Source organism: Phalacrocorax carbo, chromosome 4, assembly GCF_963921805.1.
Source record: "Phalacrocorax carbo chromosome 4, bPhaCar2.1, whole genome shotgun sequence".
Classification (NCBI taxonomy): domain Eukaryota; kingdom Metazoa; phylum Chordata; class Aves; order Suliformes; family Phalacrocoracidae; genus Phalacrocorax; species Phalacrocorax carbo.
The window spans coordinates 20,099,977-20,123,545 of NC_087516.1; the positions used below are offsets into that span (position 1 = coordinate 20,099,977).

Genomic DNA, 23,569 nt, shown 5'->3' on the forward strand with positions numbered 1-23,569 from the left:
AAGCATTAAAGGTTAAAGGTGGTAGGCAAGGCTGAAGTTTTCCAAATGGAGCCTAAAATTAGGTGTTGGTGTCTGTATTTGGATTCTTAGGCCCCAATCCAGGAGTCTATTTTTATTCAAAGCAGCCGAGCACTTGACTTCAATGGATCTGAAAACACTCGTGCTTAAGTGCTTTGCTGAATCAGGATGGACTTAAGCACAAATGCAAATGCTGTGCTGAATTGGGGCTCTAAATATGTGGCTTGATTTTCAAAGTGCTGAGAGCCCGCAGGTCTAATTGAAGTCAATGGGAGCTGTGAGGTGCTCAGCGTTTCTGAAAATCAGGCCACTCATTGAGGCGCCTGAATCTGATTTCAGGTGCTCAGCTTGCAGCATTCACCGTGGGGGAAAATGGTAACCCAGGAGAACAGGCAGTGGTAGGGATGATTTCTTAATAAATGAGATCCTGATTTTATGCAATAAACCTTAATAACATAAAATGAGGGGACAGGAGGCAAAAAGCAACTCTTCTGGAAATCTAATGGAGTGGTTTTTTGCAAGCATCCAAGCATGCAAAAATTGGAAATGAATAAACAAATCAAATTAAAAAGCCTAGTAAGTGAAGAAATATCAGGCTAAATTCATGCCTTGTGGAACAGCAGCAACACTGATGAAGTACATCAGGGACGGATTTGGCCCATTATGATTTGAGCATTATTTTGAGCAGGAGCAGTACGTCAACAAGGCAAATCCCATGCAGCTAAGAACTTCATTCTACTACCATTGTGAGCACCAAGCACAACAGTTTGGACTAATAAATGGTAAAAATGCAAAAGCTAAACATTTTTGCAAGTAAAAAAATATCATTATAGAGCATAAAATAAACAGCAATGTCAGGAACGGAGATGAGGTGGAGGCTAGTCATCTTGAGAAAGGCAATTTTTTCAAGTGAATTCTGTAGTCCTCTCTACCTAAAGACCAAAACCAGGCTGCCCACCAGCTGCCTAGGCTGCCCTGCGCTGCTCCTTGCATCAGGCCTCGCGTACCTTCTGAGGCACATATCAAGATGAGATGTACTGTTAACCCCCAGAGAAGGCTGTAGACACAACAGGATACGCCTACAGCGGTTCATTGGCTACCTATTAATGAACCCTGGGCAGACCAAAGCAAAGCAATTGCTTCCCCTTTTTACGTGCATGTAAAGGACAGGGCTCTGAATACCCTTTGCCAGCCCCTTGCCTAGCTGTTGCCTGCCCAGTGGCAATGCCGGTGCTGAAGCCCACCACGCTGCACCCTGTACCCTCCAGGAAGGATTCAGAAAACCCATGCTCGTCCAGCCACCTACCTGCCCGATCCTCCTAGCCTGTCTGCTGAGACATGGAGGCTGGTAAAGGACTCTCATGATGGTGCTTTTTCCTAGTACAGGTGTTTATCATCTCAGGATGGAAGATACCAACCTTTCTGGATGCTTGGATGGCCACATAGTCAAGCCCTTACATCTCCCACCCCCTCCTAACTCGAGCCAGCAACTCTTAAAACTCCACTGAGCATTTTTTTCAAAAGTTTTCCTACACGGTTTATGTCAGCCATTCAACAGCCTTGGGTACTCAGGGCAGAAAAGCAGATAGCACCTTTCTATCATTAAATATATTAAAACAGGTGGTTCTGTCCTCTGCCCAGAGTGCAGTAACGCGGGCATGATCTGGAGTACTATCTGAAATCAATTACAACTGTTAGAAAGAATAACAGAAAACCTCGTACACTGTACCTAGTACACAAACCTGTCACTTATGATAAAAAAGAGAAACAGAAGTGGATTTGAAACATTCGTTTCCCTTTATTTGCTCAGTGAGGCTGATGTGTACTGCACATTAAAAAAAAAAAAAATCACAGGAATTTTCATACAATGAATTAAACCACAAAAGTACATGTAGAATTGGCAGGTGGAAAATAGCCCAGCTTGGGCTTAACTAATATCTTGCTTTCCCTGTTCAGCATAGTCCATCCAATAGCTTTACATGTTCACCTACTGTACAAATCTTACAGTAGCTCCATCAGGTCAGTGGTTCACATTATTGAAAATGTCTGTCACATAGGTACAAATTTAGAATCATCACATTATATTACATGGCTATTCTAGGTCATTTATAGATCAGATCTTATACTACAGTGATTGAAGTTCTCATTACAGCCATCAAAAGGACACATAATCATTACCTACTGTAAACTTACACCTAAAGGGATGAGAAGGAGGTGTGGTTGTTTTTTTTTTCCGCTGACCCAAGTATTATACCCCAGAAGCACAAACTTTCCTCTCAGTGCTGCTCTTGGTGATGGCAGCCCAACTGCTTTTCAGACTAGTTTAGCAAATGTATTTTTCTTCAATTTTAGGCTCCCTGTTTGGATTTGGATCATTTTACATTCTGTAGGAATTACTTCCTTACAGCTCTAGGAAAGACGACAGTTTCTAAGTACCAGTTCTGTTACCTGTATTGCAGATGTGGTACTTACCACAGCATGAAAGCAACAGTACAATCTTCATCTAAAAGACACACAGAGCTATGCTGCAATTTGCCTCCGATGACAACGGGCACACGTGCTAATTTGAAATGTTCTTGGGGGAGAAAAAAAGAAAAGGAAACGCCGAGTTTATATTTCGATGGGTTGGTTACTACAGTGTCTACAAAGGATACACATAGCTTTATTCAGCAATCGTAGCTCTATTAATTTCATACGTAATTTGTAAATCCACAGAGGAAAGCCATCTTCAAGATGAGAATGCTTGCCAGGCCAGTGAAAAAAAAAAAAATTGACTCATGTCACTATGCCTGCTTGGTGAAAAATAAATAAGGCCCCCTCCCCCCAAAAACCCCATACCAATTTATTCATGTCAGCAATCTAGGGCAAAAGAGAATGTATGTAAAAATTAATCACAGAAATTTAAAGGCAAAATAGGCAATGCATCTGGTCCTTGAACACATAATATGATATACTAAATATTGATTTCTTAAAAATAATTTATTGCTTTTAATATTTTTCTTTACAACAGAAGATACTCAAAATCCAGAAATGAAAATTGTAAACTTTTAGTTTGGCATTCACACAAAGTTAAAATACCTGCATTTTTAACCTACAGAGCAACAACAAGAATTATGCAGATTAAAGAATGTTACAGTCGTAACACAGAACCTCTGAAAAAGTTCTTTTTTTTTTTTTTTTATTGCTATCTATCTACTGAGAAAGAAGAAGCCAAAAAATCAAGCAAGCATCCGACAGGACAGACAGTGGAATCTCTCAGAACACAATATGCTGGTGATAAAATGAATGCAGCCATCAAAATCAACTGCACTGGCATGGGGGTGGAATCGGTTTTCTAAGATTGGGAGTGGGAAAGGAGATTAAATAGTTAGGTGTGCCATACCTTTAAGAGGAGTCATGAATGCCAAACAGTAATAGAATACCAAATCTATACATTCGCAAGCAAATTCCAAACTTTGCTGATTCAGTCTAGAGACTCCGAGTTCAGATGAAATTCTGATGCTCAGAATAGCAGTAGTTTACTCTTGTGGTTTTTTTCTTTCCTGAAGTTCCTATTTAATTTAGCAGAAGCAATGTCATCAGCAACAATGTCATGGGCACATCTGAGGCCATGCTAGTGCATAGTAAAAAAAGAAAAAAAAAAACACAACCCACTGCTTCTGCAAAAGCTGAATTTCCAAACGAAGCGCTTACTCCAAACTGACAACCGTCATGCATCCTAGGTATAAAATTTCCACTGGCCTTTTTATTATTTTAGTCATCTCATAATTTATAATAAATAGGATAATTGTAACTGATAAATATGTCTCTTTAGTAAACAAAGGAATGAAGGATCGGTCTTTATACAGGATGCATAACTGTAAAAAATATAGATAAATACCATCATTAAACTCTGCCAATGAAAAGATTACTGGCTTCAAGAACAGTGTTTAGACACAGAATTACTGTAAAAATCATACTGTACTTAGTACCTCAGCATATTTTTATCAAATTAAAATCACAAAAATTAAAACAAAATAGCATTTTAAAAAGATTTTTGACCTCTAGTTCCAAAACTACTGTTGATACATAAAATAAAAACATTTCTTAATGATTACCCTTTTGAGAGACTTTACATAAAATTATGATATCTCCTAGAAAAATTTAGATGAGAAAATTTCATTCCCCTAACAAATTCAGTGTATAAAACTGCAAAAGAAAATCAAGCAATGAGAAAAATGCGGAAAAATACTGCAGAAGTGGTTAATACCTTTTGGGCTAGGACAATTCCTGACAAAACTCTTATATAAGCTCACCAAAGAAGGGATGAATGTGTGTAAAGCATTTTTGCACTCAGACACACGCGCGCGCACATAAACACACGCACACCCTCACCCACACGCTTTTCTCTCTTTTTTTTACAATCAAATATATATAAGCGTTAAGTTCAGCTTTCTACATATGTTAGTGTACAGTAATTGTTTCACCTCATATAATTACATTTGAGTATTCTTAAGAAAAATTCAGCAGTTTTTGAAAAGAAGGCTGCATTTGTAGTGCATAGCTGTAACAAAAAAGAACGTCGTCATACAGTATGTACATAAATAAAAATACTCCATTTAACATTCGTAAATACTCAACTACTTTAGAGAATGTAGCAAATAAACTATCTGTGCACACATCCAGATAGTCATATCCAACTCTCATTAATAATGTAACACCACGTCCGCTCATTAGAATAAATCGCTGAACAAGCTGCACATTTGACCATTAACAAGGCTTTGAAAATTTTGCTGTGGAAGATCAACGTTGTAGACATTTACATGGGTGTCAGAATTAAAAGATGAAACTTCAAAATGTTAGGGAAGCTCAAGTCTTTCATTTTCTCTGCTACAGGGACTGAAAAAAAAAATCACAAAAAAAAATCCAAAGAAAAGAAAAATCTTAAAACAAAGCTAAAAGAGATTGTAGGCTTCTGGGACCTGTGGTTTCTTCTGGATTGTCATATTATCACTGTGTTGTGAGAAGAAGCTTCGTTTTTTAAAAAAAAAAAAGCAGTGTCTGAGTCCCAGACATCAGCAGCCATAGTTCTCAAAATTTTTTTTGTTCGTTTGTTTTTGTTCTTTTTTTGTTAAAATGCAGTATGTACAGATTTCGCAGTTCATCGTTGTACGTGTATCTCTGTGGAACTGCTGCCATGTCTCGTGGTTTGCATTGAACTCGCAAGGAACGCCCAGCTCCCCTGCCAGCGATCACCCGCGAAAGCAAAGCTGACACCCATGGACATGCGTGTGCTTACTGGACAGCCATCCTGCTTCTCCCCTCGTCGAGCAGCTGTGTTCATGTAAACCATGGTTCTGAACAGAGAGTGTAAAGTAGGAGAAATTCCTAAGTATGACTTTTAAATTGTCCATTATTGAAGGACGTGATGTCCGTGAGGTATTCGCCATCCCTCCGTTTTCCTCAGGTGTGATGCATGTTACCTACGCAGGCTCCGCTGTGCCTCTTTAAGTAAACTATCAAAATCCATGGAGTCATACTTGCTTTTAGTGGAAGCAGGATCAAAATCATCTGAGTTTGAATCTGAAACCCAAAGGATGCAAGTTTAGATAAGAGGCAAGAATCACTAGTGAGTACTTATACTATTTCCTCTGTGCAAACAGCACAAACACTGCAGAAACAACCCACTTACAACACACGTAACAAAAGTGGTACACGCCATGGCCAGTGGGGAAGAACCCTAAACTGCGCGTATATATAGAGCAGATAAACTCAAAACAGCTTCTCCAAGGACTTGAGCACAGACACACTGCTGTGTATAGGACTCAAAAGTAGTCCAGATAAACTTGACAGATGCTTTACCCCAAACTCCCGCATCATTTTGCAACTGTTGTTTTGCAACATGCAATACCCAAGACTCACTTCTCCTGAGAAAGGTAGTAGGGGGATGGTTCTGCAGAAAGCCAGGGCAGCCTGCCGGCAGCACGCGGGGGACACTGCTGCTTCTGCCTGCCCTGCCTCAGGGTCTTGCACAAGTCACTACACCTCCCTGAATCTCTGTTTTTTCTTCCACTCTGATTTTTTGGGGGTTTGCTTGTTTAGAGTGTGAGCAATTCAGGGCAGGGCCTCTGCACCGCTCTACAAGCAATCTCAGGTGGGCTCCTCAGCTTTTTGCAGCATATGTGATAAGTCATGGCAGCAGTAATGGTCTGGCTCCTGTGACCTGCGACACCTGCTCCAGCTTTGCTAGTTGCTCAGATTCAGACATCGGTCTGTTCCTAGCGCAGAGATGGGATTGTACGTTTATGGCCATACAGCTCCAGTACGGCAATTATTGACATGGCTGCAAGCACTGAATTTCCTTTTGGAGTCATCCCTGCTTAACACTGACTCTCCCCGGTTCCTGTGTCACAGCTCCTTTATGAGAGTGCCCTTTTCTTGCCATTTCTTGTGTTGAATTAATCAGAACTCCCCATTGACACACTGTGCATTAAATGTTCATTACAAGTTCTGTTAAGACAATATCTTCTCACAGAGGAGAGGTGTTAAACTTCTGACTACTATTTTCAAGTGTTTTCTTTCTTCTGTACTCAACCCAAGGCTGATTAATTCTCTCTGTCCTTGTACTAGCTCATGAATTTTAAAGTTCATCCTGCCATTTCCTTATGTAGCTCTGTCAGATACTCTGCAAAATGCAGGGAATGAAGTCTGAAGTACAGAAGCTCAAGCTGTCAGCAGGACAAAGTGAAAATACTCTGCTCACAGATACTCTGGGAATCCCGCTCTGTATGGAGATACCTGCCAGGGAATACTCCCAGTGATGAATAATGTTCAAGAGGGTTCCCTTCAGACAACTTTAAACCCCAGATTTTCTGAGATACAGAGATGACCCTGGCTTCAACTGCTGAAGATAAGTCAAATCAAGTCAAGACTTCAATCTGTTTTTACTGTTTTTATCAGCTTACGCTTCAACAAATGCCTTGCTACCTTTTATATTTTCAACATCAACCCTATATCTCTTCAGCAGTCAATTGCCTTTTCTTAGCTATACATTATCTGTTTAGCCACTGAAGTGAATTATAGCACATTCATTGTGAACAATGCATATCATCTTTATCATTTATTCTGAAAAGACATCAATTGGTTAGAAAAAATATATCTGTATTCCCTTCCTGCATTGTATAAAGCCGAGGGCAGCACACACAAGATTTCATTAGCACTGTGTTACAGGGTTATGAGAGATTTTAATGACTATGGTCATTTATTCATAAAAACCCACAATATCTGATTAATATAGATTCAACAGCGAAATGTCCCTTGCTAAGTTATTCAGAAAATAGTATCTCCCATACCTTTAGTCTATTTATACAGGTATTAGGAAAGGTTTAACATTTAATGAATACTTTACATTTTAAAAGCTAATTAAATAAGAGGTGAGTTTATAATATATTATGATATTACAGAGGATGTTTTGATAGTCTGCATGGTCTCTTCATGCATATACTTAACATCAGTGGTCCCGCTGTAAGACTTTTAACATCTCCAAACATCCTTTCAAGTGGAAGCGTTACAGCCTGACCCAGAGCACAGGACAGAACCATACATCTTTGCCGAGAGACGACGAGGACAGACCCAGATGATACTGGGGTCTGGAGACTGGTATCCATACTGCCCCACGTCGGTGGGACAGCAAACACCAAGAGATTTGCTAAGCTCTCCACAGGCTGGAGCCTCTTACATCATGACGGGAAGTCCCTGCCAGGAGACGCCTTCATACTTAGACGCTTATGCATGGTTTGAGAACCACAAGTTGAGATCTGTGACCTTTGCTATACTAAGAGTCAGACTTGGTCACAAGCACTTCTAGCTTTCAAACCTGAGAAACTATGAATTGTGTTTAAAGAGTGTCTCTGACAAGCTCTACACCTCTACAGCACAACTCATGGAAAAGTAAGAATAATAATGAATTTTTTTTATGTGAAGCATTTATTTTGTTCTCTGTTTCTTGCTCATATAAATAAATGAGGTATTAGAACCAAGCAGTCATAGCACAGCAATGAATAGTAAAGCATGCAGGAGGTTTCTGTGGTGCTTTCGTTTCAATACGGAAATATATTATTGGCACTTATTTCTGACAACGATGGAAATGGGCTTTAAAAGAACTTTCACAGTCTGAAATATCTGAAAGAAGCCAGCTCAGATTAGAGCTCAGATTAGTAGACTTCTAAACTTCTTGCAGCAAGTGACAACCACTTCCTTTAACCCCCCCCAATCATTTAATAATTTAAGCACCAAACAAAAGAAAGCAAACCCTAAATTCTCCTGAGTTACGAGGTTCCAGTTATGTACTTTAATTCACATAGAGCAAAATACCTACCTAGGTCTGCATAGTTAGACTTGCAAAATTGCTTGCGTCCACAGAAGTATAGCTCAAAGTCAGGTTCATTTGACCTGCGTAAAGTGTATCCGTTTTCAAGAGCAGCAAAGGCATCACAAGTATAGCGGTAGGTGATGAAACCATAGCTGTCTCTGCAATTCAAAAATAAAGTTGTGAACAAAAGCTGATAAGAGTTAGCGCACATTAGTGCAACCACTTCCCGAAAGCAAGAACTTGCAGGAGATCCAGCAGTGGAAATGCCAGAAGTACTGCATCCATTTATCAGCATGATTGTCCTGTCATGCAGCTAAATACTTATTTCTGGGACAGGAAATCTCAACTAGCAAGATTAATAAATAAAGATGAAAGAAAATAAATAAGGTTTTTAACTCAGCATGTCATCTGTCACAGTACTTACATTGGTAACTCCCATACCAGTAATCTTACTGCCATAATTTTTTACATACGGCAGTTCCCAAACAAGAAGTAATCTCAAAAGTTCTTACCCATCATCCTGCAAATTTACTGTGCACTCCTCAATTTCACCAAAAACTTCAAACCGGTCCCTCAGTTCTGTTCGGGTTGTGTCAGGTCTGATTTTACCGAGATAAATCACACGACGTTCTTCCTGTTGAGAAACAGCAACAGGGAAGGCGTATTTTTAACAAATGTGTAATAGAGATGAGCATATACATATATGCATGCAAATACACACACATGGATGCGCAGAGGATGCATGATTATAGTAATAGACTCTTGTGAAAGACCTACTGCATCTTCCTAGCAAGTGAAGTAGTTCTCTCCTGGAAAGCATCTCAGGGATTGGAATGACAGTACATTTGTCAGGTGGTGTGCTTGTGGAAGGTTTCACTGCTTGCTGTCACTGTTCTCCTATGCACTGACAGACAGCTCCCTTTGTATCCTACTGCAGCTTCTTCCCTTCCACCCTTTCTACTACTTCCCTTCCAACATCATAAACTCTTCCAAATGAGGGGCTCCCTTTCTCTTGTCATCTATACAGTACTGGGCAAAACCCATCTTAGTTGTGGAGTAGTATGAAGTATCACAATAACTGCATAACTGTACCACAGACATAACAGAATGTATTACAAACATAACATTACAAACTGATTCAATAGCTGATTCATCTTGCAATCAGCTGTTCCACCATAATCCATACCTTAAAATAGAGGGAAAACTGTTAGGGGTCCAGAAGGTGATATTCATTAAAATAGCTTTTTTCTGGGGAGAAGGCAGGACAAGAAAATGTATCCTGTGATCACCATTACTTTTTGGTTTCTTTGGACGAAAGACCTGACTGAAGCCCCTGATCTTTACAGGCTAGTGTGTCATTTGCATGTTTGTTCAACCCTTGGAGCAAAGCATCGAAGATACTTTTAAAACAATTGAGTCACCATCATATCCTTCCTTCCTGAGTGGAAATGCTCAGCAGAGGACTGAAGGACTCGGGAACCCTGTGAGGGTTACTTTTTGAATTTCTGGATGAACACTTCACTGGGGGTAGAGCTATTTAGAGACCTTAAGGTAATCAGGGCAAAGCAGCACCCTCTACACATGGCTTGGGTGCTCAGCCTTCCAGTCTCAGATTGCCTCTGGCCTAAAGAACTCTGGCACTACTGGCCAGACTGCTCATCCCTTACACACCTGCACATTTGTCCCATAGATAGAACCACCACCACCACATTCTCAGCTGGCATAAATCTGTCAGTCAGCGTAGCAATGTCAGTTTAAACTATCAGCCTTGGCACCTAAGACTTGTGCAGAATTTAGGTGCCGAATGCCGAAAAAGCTATACTGACTGCTGAGAATTCATGACTAGTGTAACCTGGAGGTGCCTAACGGCTAATGGCACCTCAACTGTGCAATGCAAGGCTCTAGGGACCTAAACATAGACTTGCTTTCCTGCTCAGAAACATCCTAGCTTGAAAAGACAGGTAGCTTATAGTGTTACAATTCAGATACAGCATGAAATATATCTTTTCCATGAGTCTCCACAGAGGCATAAGGCACTAGTCATTCTTGGACCATGGACAATAGGATTGACATTTGACCAAAACACATGTAGAAACAGAAATGATCCTGGTGCCTCTTCTTTACTTGTCTGAGCACCCATTTGAGATAAAGGGACCATCAGAACTCTTAGCTATGGGGGCCCAAAATCTTGGCTCCCTGTTCCCAGGAGAGCATTCTGCTCCCAGGAACTGTTTAATGCAAAACAAATAATTCCTGCATCAGGAAGCTGAAACTAATGTATCTGTCTCCCAACAGAAACTCTTTTTCACTAGCATAGTCAGTCAACTATTTTCACTGACTCTTTTCCTGGCCTCAGAAATCTCAGGGACTCATATCCAGTTAATCTAAGCTCCCGAGTAAGGAAAGTGAGATTAAAGCTCCAGAAAACAGAGATCTAAGAATCAAACACTCCTACCCAAAAGCCCTACCCACTAAGGTATGGCACAAGAAGTGACCACTGGAATCACCTCGGTCCTTTATCGCTCCCTGGTCAGCCCAGTGGAGTCCCTGCTTGCTCTGCCAAGGTATGTGTATACTCTCCTTAATCAATGGGATCAGGTAAGTATCTCATTTAAATGCTTGAAACTACTGCCTCTTTTGATTCTATACGGAACCAGGGTGACTGCCTTGGTAGTCCTCCATAACCCTGCTGGGACAGACACTTTCCTTTTTAAATGTTATGCCTTCCAAAGTGCACAGTCCAAAAGCTGCCCTTGTTCTCTGCCCTAGCAGTGCAGTTTGGAGAAGCTAGCATGGCTAAAAGAAGGACAAGTGTGCTCATGGGTGGCCATAAGTTTAGGGGAGAGAGGTGCTTTACAGACAAATGCTGCTTGTTACCTCTGTCTCTACTGTGTCCCAGGCCAGAGCCCTGACCCTCCTGACAGAGGACTTCGGGTAGGGCTTCTGCGAACTAGGGACTGTAGAGTGCAAGCAACAGAAATCTGCATTTCTTCCATTTTCGCCATTCTAATTCTGCTTACTTTCAGTATGGTTGGGTGCCATAAACTTCAAAACCAGGAAGATCTGCATATGCACAGTAATTACTTTTTCAGATTGTTTTACCAAATCAAGGATTTAACAGCACTGAAACACTTGATAAGAAACAATTCCATTGATACTTGCTATTGAACCTAAATGACTGACCAGATGGAGCAGAACATAACATAGCAGACTGTCTAATATACTTTATCTCAGATAATACATCTCCACTGAAAAAACATAATGTTTCACTCACTGACATGGAGATTGTTATATTACAGTGTGATGGAAATAACTATTGCATGCTCTTCCATAAGTCTGTGTGCATGCCTGCGCAATTTTTCCTTCTTCTATCCCTCTAATAACCTTTATCTCTCTAATATCCCTTTAACACAACTGTAATAAAACAAAACTGAACAATTAAAAAAAAGCCTGTTAAACTATCATTAAGGGAATAAGTTAAACCTGCAAAATTAAGGAAATTAAAATTTAAAGCTGAAATGCACCATATGTCTTCCAGTGTGCATACATGAGGAGATGCGTTCAAGTATTTTTTTTAAGCAGAGTACCATGATGGTATAAGATACTGGAGAACACAGGATTCATACAGCATTGTCTTTGTCTCGGTTAACTTTGGTTTATTTAAAGCAACTCTGAAGAATGTATTTGTATTCAGAGAGACACCTGCCTTTTATTCCCACTAATAATAAGAGCTACACAAGCCTAACAAGATTACAACATACCTTTAAATGTTGAAGACCTTTATTTTATAATAAGTTACATGCATAACTCCATATGTGCATAATAAGTATGCTTTTTACTGCACTTGTTAGAGGAGATGATATGTGACTTGGAAACCTACAGAACAGCAGAGAAAAGCTTTTGTTTTCAATTTAATGTGGGCAGAGGGAACCTGCAGGAAACTCCAGAAGATACTGTTCATATTTCCTTTCCAAAAGGGCAGATGATTTGTTTTGCATCATAACTTTTAAGTGTAGTACATCGCTTTGCCAGGTAAAAAAATGAAGAAAGAAGAGTTCAGGCAACATCCTCAGCCCAACATGTCTGTCTGCTTTATGTTTGTCTAAAGCTCCTTCTTCATAATCTTGCTCTCTCTTCCTTGCAGTAAAAACATTTGAATAGGCAGATGTGGCAGAAAATCTCAGACTGAAAAGCAGTATTTCAAGCCTCAAATGAAAATACTAAAGCATTAGAACACCAAAACCTGCGAGAACAGGACCAGGATATACCTTTACACATCTAAGGGTCAGTAAAGGGACCACTCATCCTGCAAAATGTTCACTCATTCTAAGGATCTTTTTCCCTTCCTACAAAACTTCATTTTGCTTTCCCTTCTTCATTTTCCATCCTTTATTTCACAAGGAATTAAAGCTCAAACCATTAGATGCATAAGTTTTTGTATGGTTTTTTTGTACTAGACTTCTTCACGCAGCATTTGCTTGCTTTGCCTGCCCGTAGTGCTGCTAAGCAGGGTCTGTGGGAACTGAAGACAACCACTCCAGAGGTAACACCACATAGTGCTGCTGTCCCCATTTTCCCTACTGCTTTTTGTCTGCACATCTGTGATGCATACCTAGTTCTCTAAGATCCAGGTAATGCTTTATGTGAAGATGAGAGAAGAAATCCTGGGGCATTTTAAAACTGGGGTCTGCCATGGACTTGTCAAAGGCTCTGCTGCTTCTTCCAGCACAGGTCCCTGGCTGCGTTGCCTTCCATGCAAACTGACTTCTCTCCTCTTCCAGTAGAAAGCCATGAAGACTTTTATCCTTAGAGCTGGAAGCCAAATACTATTTTGAAAGTGCAATGGGAATGGTTGGATGGAGTTTAAAAAATAGAGATGTTATGGATGGAAAAAAGCCATTAAAGCTTAAGATTCTGACATAAAAATAATAAGAAAAATTTTCCTTAGATACTGTATTAAAGAATAAGTATGGCCTGTGGGCAAGTATGAATGGCAAAAGGAAGAATCGCAAAAACTGGAAAAAAAAGAAAGAACATTGCACAGAATTGTCAAGTGCTGCTGTGTGGCTGAGGACTGAAACAGTTCAGCCACACTCCATCATGACTGCCAGAAAAATAATGATGGACAGTAAACCTCAAGATTTAGGTAATCCATTTGATGTATTTTCAGCAACTCATACAGCAACGTTACAGTGCCTAGGATCAAGGCCATGAAGATGAGCGACGACCAAAAAATCCAAACTAAATATACAACGTACTTTGGATCCTTCATTAGTGAAAATGCACTCCATTATAGGCTGAGTATGGTTTTAGACTTCAGAGAAGCCAAGCACTCATTTATGAAACCACATTTCTCCTGCCTTCCTGTTGGAGAACAATTTATTTACTTTGAAACCATGTGTTTCTTTCCGCTGCAGTGGCCTCACAGCGCATTATCTTCTTACGTCTGTAAGCTCTCTGGGACAAGGACTCTTGATTCTTGTCTCATGGAGGCTGTCAGCACTTAGAATTGAAAAGTAGTAACGTTAATAGTAATTTTCTACCCAGGTATAAAAGCTGATTTTGTTATACCTCCTGGCAGCAGCCAGTGCACGCAGTAAATGAGCTGCAGGGAGGGTCTGACCGTAAGTCAGTATTGTGGCCAGAGCAGCAGAGCAGCAGAGATCCAGAACACCAGGCTGCTCATCAGAGGGTTTAACTTCCCAGCCCTGGTGCACCACGTCAATGGGGAACCATGAACCGGTGACTCCAGAACTGAAATGTGCTAACTGCATTTCTGACACCATGCCTTACAAAGTATTTGCCACATGGTCTAATGAGCTGCTGGAGTAAAAGCCCACACAACTTAGAAATTTCCTGGGGTGCAGCAGAACAAAAAAGGGCAAATCACGGTGATCTGTCTTGCCTGGGGGTTGGATCCCATTTTCTACAAAGCCCTAAGTAGACTGTCCTGTCCTTCAGTTGCTCCTCAAGTTTCATGATGAATGTGTCTCCACTATGATCTCGTTAGCGTTATAAGGGTAAGTAAGTCTTGGTGGTAGACCATCCTTATGTTCAATGAGGACCCATTCTAAACCAAAATGGGGACCCAGTGAAATAAATCAAATCAAGATCAAACTAAACTATGCTAACATTTGCTTAGTTAGCAAAGGCATCATAATCAAAAGTATAATTAAGTGAACGAACTAATGAATGAATGACAAAAATATTTTTCTTACTAACTGGAAAATATCTTGTGGGCTCAGCCCGTATTTTTCAAACATAACTGCTCAAAATTAAGACCCCAATCCACAAAAAAGGCACTGAATCTCCAGTAACTGGAGAGGGGAAAAGAAGAAAAGGAAGAGGAGAAGAATAACACAGTACTTTTTGAAGTCAGGCCACCTGTATATAGCTGTAAGTCTAGATAGGAATTCAGGAATCCACATGAGGAAATGTTAGCCCAGGCTTCTAGCTGACCTGAAGCTACAGCAGTGAAGGTGGTGTGTGCAGGACTGAACGGGCAGCCATTTAAACACGCCTCCACCACATAGCATGAGCACAGGCTTCTAAAACAAGCCTCCTCAGCGTTCTGCCAATATGCCTTCACGTCTGCCAAAATACAAGCTGCCTGCTCCATCAGAGGGCATTGCTGCACATATGGTTTTGACAGATTAAAATATGTGAATTTTTTTCTAATTTCTTTTTCCTAGGTTTCCCACTCTCGTCGTCACATGGAGACTAATTCTAGATATTGAACCAATAATACCTGATGGCTTTTAGCTCAGTCATAACTTCTGTTCCCTTTCCATTGTGCATCCTTTCTACAACTAACTCCTGAGATCATAGCACAGTGCTTCTCATGAAAAAAAGCCACCCTGCCCTGTGTAACACCTGAGGCATTGGTACTGCCCAATCTTTGGGAGGCTTTTTTAACAGTATCTGGAGCTTTGTGGCTATGAATCAGTTCTGGCAGCACAAGAATGGTCTAGAAAGAAAATCTTAAAATCCCCAATGCAGAGAGCAAAGAAATCTAAATTTATGGGACTGTAGAAAGAGTTCAAGGAAAGAGAGAGGAGATTCTTGTGGCTGAACAATAAATAAGTTTAGTCCCTCAAGGAGAGAATAACACAAAAGAGACCCATAAGCCAAAAAGAATAAGAAAAGGAGCAGAGAATGCTACAAATAATACAAATTTTATCACTGACTTCATGGGATCAGGGCTTCCCTTCCCCTAACCCCTACCTATTTGCACAGGGAATAAACTGGTATGATTCAATGCAGATTTTTAAAGTAAAAGTGCTGATAGACTTTGGATAAAGGAGTTAATAGGATTTCATCTACATCTGCAGCTCTTACACAGGTGACTGGATTTTAGGTTTTTGCCATGTTCTGTTTATTGATATTTATTTTTATTTATGATTTATTTATGTTTATTAATAAATAATTTCATTAATGAAGTTAATTATTGTGACAGTGCTCAGTTAGAAAGAAAATAAATTCAATCTTGGTTTTGAAATGTCTAAAATTTTAACTTAGGAAGTTACGATGCAGCATAGCTGGAGCTTTAAGTTTCTTTTTTTCCTTTTTCCTTTCCTCTTGATTAGCTACTTGCCAAATATTTGTTTGTTTTAAACTAAATCAAATTTTCTAACTTCTCAGCAGGATTCATGTTTATTTATACCGGTAAGGTACAGTAATTGAGAAGTAGCAAGATGCACCCATGACAGAGGTCTACTTGAATCTCTAATTTGTGCTAGATCTGAGAGAGAACAGCCAGTGTAAGTTACGATTGCTGGAAGGGAGTGTTCATCTCTAAGCAGATGGAAGCCAGATATTTTAAAACTAACTGCAACAATTGACTTAAATACAGCCCTGTCTGAAGCCAAGCACAATCATTCCATTGCCTTCACTGAGTTTCAGACCAGCACAGCAGAGCATGTTATAGCTCTAAATCTCCTGCTTTACAAAATACACCTATCATCCACACTTTGTAGATAGGGCACCTGAAGCAGAGAAAAGTGAAATGATTTGATGCAGCTCACTAAGAACAACAGTGGCAGAGACAAAAATCAGAAAATAAAGGTGACAATTCCCTCCCATAACTTCTCGTTGCTGTAGACTACATGAGTCTCTGACAATCTCTACACACTCGCAATTCTGTAGGTCTAAGTATTAGGAGAAATGCTGCCAAGCATGTGACAAATAACCTTTTACTACAAAGTCCACTAAAGGCACTTGAAAAAAGACCTATTCATTTTGGTGAGCCCTGGACACAGCACTAAGGGAAAAATCTGGAAATTAAGACGAAGTGTCCCAGTCTGCACCAGTTCATGCAAGAGCCAGAGCACAGCCAGAACAGCAGTGAAGGTACAAATGAATGGAAAGAGCAGGACTTGGAAAACCAGGCAGAAAATGTTACGGTGAGCCACCAAACAGGCTTAGCAACTACAAGAGGAGTCCAGATTCACAGAAGCTCCCGATTTTATTTATCAAAACCATCACGCAGTTGCCAATGGGGAACTAAAAAAGGGCAAAAGCCACCTGTCCATTTAATAGCCATTCTTCTGTCCTACTACTACAACAGCCAAGAGAGCTGCTCATGCCCAGATGAGTATTTCCTTCACCTCAGGTATTCCAGTTGTTTCATATGGAACGCTGATAAACAAAATAATTAAATAATTCATATTCATTACAAAAGGGCCAGTGTTAAGTGACATTTTCAAATGGCATCTTGCCTTCAGATTTATTTTGCTAAAAATAACTTAAAAGTTAACCAAGTCATAGACAGGAATAGAAAACCAAACAACCTCATGCCATGGGATCCCCATTTTGGATTCTGTTATCTGCACCCTCTGTAGACAATTACAGCTACTATTAAAGTCCAGTGATTGGTTTGTAAGGTGACTCCTTATATTGCTTATGCAAAAAGCCAGAAATATAGAAAATAGACATTGATTACTGGCACTCTGGTAGATGATATATAGTATAAAATGCATGTTCACTGATAGATCTGTATAAGAAATAGACTAGTTCACTTCTAATTGTCTATTGTCTGGGATGAACTCTTTTTCTAGTAAGTCCTTTGTATCTTCTGCCTGTGAAAAACTTGGAGAGTTGCAATTTACAGAATCTGAAAAAATCAGTATTGTAACACCAAAACAGAAATTGTTATGAAAACACATACTTGCCTAAAAGTCAAAACACTAAGAAATACACGTAAGCAGATTTTTGTATTTTTTTTCTTTTATGAAATGAAAGAAAATAAAGTCTGAGTTCTAGCTTTAGAAATCTTTGAAAAGAAACAGAAATCTATTTCAAAATGAAAGTTATCTTCACAGTGCTTACAATTGCTTTCTGCCTCTGTCTTTCCCTTTGTTTGGCCCTTTCAGATTCCCGTTTTTCATACTCTTTGCGGTATTCTTCCCTCTTCAGCCTTTCATGCTGATATTCCTCATAGCTGTCATATCTAGGAAACATAACTTAGTCATTAAATCAAGCACCTGCATTTGTAAATGTAAAATTAGTGATACAATTTCTGGAATGCTTCATTATCTCATGAGACCCAGATGCAAAGCAAACCAAATGCAGGCAAAATGCACTACCTGGGTCTACGACTGTATGGTGATCTGGATCGCGATCTTGCACGTAAGGGAGAACTTCTGTATGCTCGGTGTCTACAGTGGCTGGACTCATAACAGCAACAAGATCTGCAGGCAGGAAGAAACAGATTCACCTCTGTCATTCAGTCTGAATCTACTGACACCATTTTCTACCTCTTCCCCGAACTTAGAATTTCTTCTAAGCAACCAGTGAGATTTTCCAGTGACAGTTTGCGATCTCCTAGCCAACTAAGGGGCCTCAAGTGATTTCCCCCCTGCCCTTCTGTAACGTTCCTTATTGAGGCTAACACAGAGAGTCAGCCACTGTCAACTTCATCTGATAGGGACTGCAGCTAGATTGGCACCGGGCAGCTCGCAGATGATGGGAAAGTTGTGTACATCTCTCACCAATTGCTCTGCTGCTGACCTGACTGTCTCCACTCAGGACGCGTACACTTGGCAAATTTAAAGGATAATGGCAACAAGTGTTTCTGTAGCAACCCTGTGTCCTTCAGAGTTAATCAGCTCAGGAGCAATAGAACAAGTTGCACTGGATTAAGTTATTTCTTGGTTTTTCTTTCTTTCCTTTAAATTGCTTTATATTTTTGCTGTTTTCCTTCTTATTAACTATGATGATGATACGTGAATATGCTGTACTGTACCTGGAAGAGGATCTACTACAGGGCGACCTTGATCTCGATCGGGAATATGGAGAACGGGAACAAGACCTGCGTTGAGGAAAGGACCTCGATCTAGAGCGCGTCCTTTGGGATCTTTGAGAAAATAAGGATTTGGGTGGAGACACTGAATCTCTGCATGGAGAGTTAAAGGAAGAGCAAGAAGGCGATACATCAAATAATGAATAGGCTTGTGTCCCATCCCAAGGGTAGCATAGTTTATCACTTTCATCTTCACTGTCATCAAAGAGACCATCCATTGCTAGTCCTGAATTTATAAACATAGGTAGTTTGGAGAATTGTTCATTACTGTAATCACTGTCCCTTAGTTCTCTGGTCTTATCTGCTTCTTCATCAAAAACAGCTTGGCTGGGGTGACCAAAATGCTTATTCAGTTCAGCCCGAATTTCCTGGTCTTGGAGCTGTTTTCTGTTATTACTGTGGGATCCCTGCTTACTTGTCTGTAAAGTCTCTTTCTTGAAATACTGGTCTTGTTCTAAAGAAGAACAAATCTGACACTGCCACCCAGGTGAAGAATCCTTAAATTCTAGTTGTCTGGAGTCCTGAAGTTCCTGGGATATTTTAATGTGTATTTCCGATTTCAAATTCACAGATTGACAGTAGTCATGGTCACCAAACAGCCGCAAACTGGGCCGTTTTGTCTTTCTCTCCTCATGTCCACTGGACAGTACTGTAGTCTTGCTAAGCTGTGCGTACAGCTCAGACTGTTCTGGACCCTTCTTTATTGGGTTATTTCCTTGAGAATCGGAAGGCTCACTATAGCGGGGCTTTTTTGAAGGTGGTACAACAGTCTTGCATGATGACTTCGGCTTAGGTGAAGTCCTGAAAGGATTATCCTGGTTGGCTTTATGAGGAGGGGTCGTAGGTGGAGTTAGGCCTAAAGGGAAAAAAATAGGATGAACAGAATATTTTTAAGCACACATACAACGTTTATAAAGGCAGCTCATGTGCTTCTTTAAAACAGATACAATGCAAGACCCATTCTATGTCACTTTAACACTACTAATACTGGGAATAAGAGTATTTAGGGTGTGAGACACCAAAGGTCTGGTAACAACAATAGCAACAGTAGTAATGCATTGCCATTAATCTTCAGCATCATTTCTGCCCCTCCCCTTCCTCCATGACATCTGCCTCTCTCTCTCTGTAGATTTTGACAGAGAAGATCAAGAGATAAAACCCACAAGACTTTTTGTTAAAAATAAAAAAGATTTTGATAAAAAAAATCAAAAGTCAAAAGACTGGCACTGTCAAAAAAACCTAAAGAAATTAGCAGACAAAAACCTGAAGAAAAGCAAGCCCGAGAAAAATAAATGAGTGCTACTAAAGGAACCTCGGTAGGATGCAGAACTTGAATGCAAGGAATTACAGCAACTCTACAACTCAACTGCAATGACTCTGTCTCCACAGTTCATTAACTTACTTAACCATTGCTAATGCACGTATAACACATTCTTGTAAGCATAACTAATACATTTTGCCTGAAATGTGGTTCTGCAACTGAAACCCAAGTGAACAATAGGACAACTTCAACTGTAATAAACCATTGCATTTAGAACTAAATATTAGTGAGAGTCATGAAGTAGGGAGTCGAAATGAAACAGATAAGTATTCAAAGACTGAAGATACCACTAACTACCAGGATTGTTCACATAACTGTAATAGATTATATCACTCCAGTGAGACAAAACTGCAGGAAGGACTACAGCCCATTCCAGTAAAACCTGGGAACAAAAGCAGCATCTTCCAATCATTTTTATAAGGGTAGAATGTAACTCTCAATATTTTCCGTGGAAATCATAGAATCTCTTCAGACTTTACAAAAGGATAACCCAGGACACCAGGGCAGAGTAACAGCCAACTGCAGCCACTGTTCAGGAAATAATAACTCTTCAGGAAGGTATTTATACTTGGAAAATTTTCTTCCGTCCAATTGACCCTAATGTACTTTAGAAGTATATATGCTTAAAATTAAACAAATTAGACTGAGATTAGGGAGCTTTCCTAGATAATCTAGATCATCCTTAAGCACTCCTGAGGCTGATGCTTCCCAAGATTTCTTCTTCTAGCCCAAGTAATGAGCTTTCCGTCACTTCCTGAGCAAGAACAAAAAGAGATGCAGACACACTTACAGGAAATGTGTATTTCAAACATGGCTGTAGAGTTTTGTTCTGTATTTTTAACCATGCAACAGATCTCAGCAGATCAATGCAAATGGAACATGTTTTATAGTGTTTTGCTGTAAAGAAGAAAAAGTGTCCATCAATGCACAGTACTCCCTAAGGAGCATAAATGGAGACTGGGAGTCCCATTGCATTAGCTGCAATGAATTTGTTCCAGAAAAAAAGATGATAGAAATACCAAGGCATGAATGGTTGATGTGAGATAGAAGCTTGATTTTGTCTGAACATTGGGAAAAAATGGTTATGAGTTACCTGTGGCTATGTGAAGACTTTGCCTGATGCTACAGAAGTCAGGGAAACTGAGGCAAAGATAATGACACCTAAAACTCCAGTTACCTCAAATTTTAATTTAATCGTGAAAAAGTTTTGTGCAAAGTCATCACTGTTAAACTATTTCCTCTAGTTTGAGCCCTCGATTTCTTCTTCATTCCCAAAAATTCACTTGAGTCAGCAGTATGTATTTCACACCTTATCCATCTCCTCACTAACAAATATTTTTGACTACCAAATCAGTTTTTGGTAAAATGAAGAGAACAGTCCACTTCAAAATCCTGCAGTAATAATTTCCACATTAAAACATCAGGCTCAGATTCAACAAAGATCTGAGTAAGCAAAGACTGTTTTCTAGATAAAAAATTTAGAACTGTCACTTTTATACAGCCCATGAGAAGCTCTGGGGTTAGTTACTGATTTTTTGGATGTAGTTTTAAAGGAAGAACGAAGCAGACATGCAACCACTCCACAACAAGCATGCATATTTAAGAATTTCAGGCAAAGAAACCCTAGAGATAATCCAATATTCAAAATAAAATATTGTTTCAATTTCCACTTCTTTAAAGCTAGCCCCGGCAGGAAGCAAGCTAAACACAAGAGCACAATGATTTCCAGAAGCCTGACAAGGAGTCCAACAATCTTTAGAGGAGGGGAAAAAGAAAACCCTACCAAAAAAAACCCTTGCAAAAGTACAGACTGAGCTAAATTTACTGGCACTTCTCTTGCTGGCAGAACTGTGCTGGGGACAGCCTAAGAAAGGGCTTCCTCGTGGCATTTTGGCTTTTTTCCTGGTTTTCAGCAGAAGCAGGAAGTGCACAGGCAAGTAGAAACAGATAAAAGCTGGAAAACGTTCATTTAACTTTTGAACAAACCTCCACTGGGGATGGAGGAGGGAGTGAAGTTTTGAATTCACGTCACTACTATGGAGCCCACCTTCAGCGTGTCCCATGACCAACCTCCAAACTGTGAGCTTTGAGAAAACTGTTGGCTGCACACTTGCTCGTCTTCACACTAATCCCTCGTAATCTTCACTGAGGGCTATGATCCCACATCAACGGCATTACAATATTCTATAACCATTGGATTACTTCATACGCACCAAGTTCTCCACCAATATGTACATTTTAGCGTTGACAGTACAAGGTATATTCTGTGCTCTCTCTTGAACTTAGCAGGTTTTGACAGATTTATGGAAGGACAGATGGCCATTACGGGCTGAAGGCTGACAAGAGGCAGTTCAGAGCATTGTTAACACACTTGCACAAACTCTCAGCAGTGCAGCGCTGTGCAGAATGTAATTCAGACTATAGCTTTTTTATTGCTGCCTATTTTCTTTTGTCAAAAGAGCCTGCTGTGCACAGCAACAAATGGCTGCCATTACCCAGAATGTAATGGGTGTCAGACAAATCACGTAACACAAACAATCAAGAGTATGTAGGTCATATTTCAACAGAGCACAACCTTAGCAATATTTATGATTACTGCATTGAAATGTGCTCTATAATAAACAAGTACCTCTACATCACTCACACTTATGTACTTCTGCACAGCAAATCTGTTAGAAGTGGTACATACTCTACAATCATACCCGTTAAACAGTCTTTTTTCTTTTTAAAGTAAAAGGCAAGTATTTTTCATGACATGCTATAAAACCATTTTCTTTGTAGGGACTTTTCTTTAATTGAATGGCTTCGGTAAATGGTACGTTTGCACTTTGCCTTGCTCTGTCTGTACACTATGAACACACTTGGTGATCTTGTGCTTGAAAATAGCGTACATCAATTTGCCAGCACTGCTGCCGAAGCAGCACCGCCCTCCCCACGTCTGTGCAACAAAAGGTGTTTGCACGTTGGCTGAGCAACTTCTTTCAAGAAAGTCTCTGGGAAAGTCAAACTACTTCTGATATATTCCAAAACTCTACTAAAAAGCCTTTTAGTAATTCATTTAGCTCAGCTAGGTTGGTAAGCAGGAATTAGGGAAGTGCCTTTGCATAAAATGTGACATCTTGACTTTTTAGGACTGATTTGCAATGCTGTTTTACGCAGACACCGATCTTTCTAAAACTCTACTGTACCCGTTAGCATTTTAATGTTTGCTGATGTTTGTTGTGCTTTGAGCAGGTTGAGAATTAGTGTCTTTTGGGAAATGAAGCCCTGGAACCTTCCTACATGTACACTGGGCTTTTTAGAGGCATTGAAAATGAATTCTTTTATATCTTCTACGTTTGAAAATGGATTGTCAAGGGAGACATTATTTAAGGCCACTTAAAACACTGAACACAAGATAACAGCTCAATTCAGTGAACGAATCAGAAGAGCTTTTGTGTCATACAAGAATGCAGAAGCCAGGAAAATATAATAAAATTAAATAGCCATCATATAATAAAAAACTACATGCTTGTTGAGTATTCAGGTTAATCCTGTTGTCAGTGCTGCAGCAGATAAACACAGAAGCCTGAAAATATCA

The 23,569-nt window shown here is 39.8% G+C and overlaps 1 protein-coding gene across 2 annotated transcripts in view; it reads right to left on the minus strand.

The window, feature by feature from the left end:
• Positions 1-2,978: 2,978 nt before the first annotated feature.
• PPARGC1A (PPARG coactivator 1 alpha) overlaps positions 2,979-23,569 on the minus strand; it is a 370,016-nt gene continuing 349,425 nt past the window's right edge. For both annotated transcript variants that reach the window (XM_064449231.1, XM_009505487.2), the window contains exons 8-13: positions 18,612-19,524; positions 17,953-18,057; positions 17,696-17,816; positions 8,881-9,002; positions 8,375-8,526; positions 2,979-5,580 (exon numbers count right to left, since the gene is read on the minus strand). In XM_064449231.1, coding sequence (XP_064305301.1) covers positions 5,477-5,580; positions 8,375-8,526; positions 8,881-9,002; positions 17,696-17,816; positions 17,953-18,057; positions 18,612-19,524 — 1,517 coding nt within the window. In that variant the 3' untranslated portion in view covers positions 2,979-5,476. The remainder of the gene's footprint in view (positions 5,581-8,374; positions 8,527-8,880; positions 9,003-17,695; positions 17,817-17,952; positions 18,058-18,611; positions 19,525-23,569) is intronic.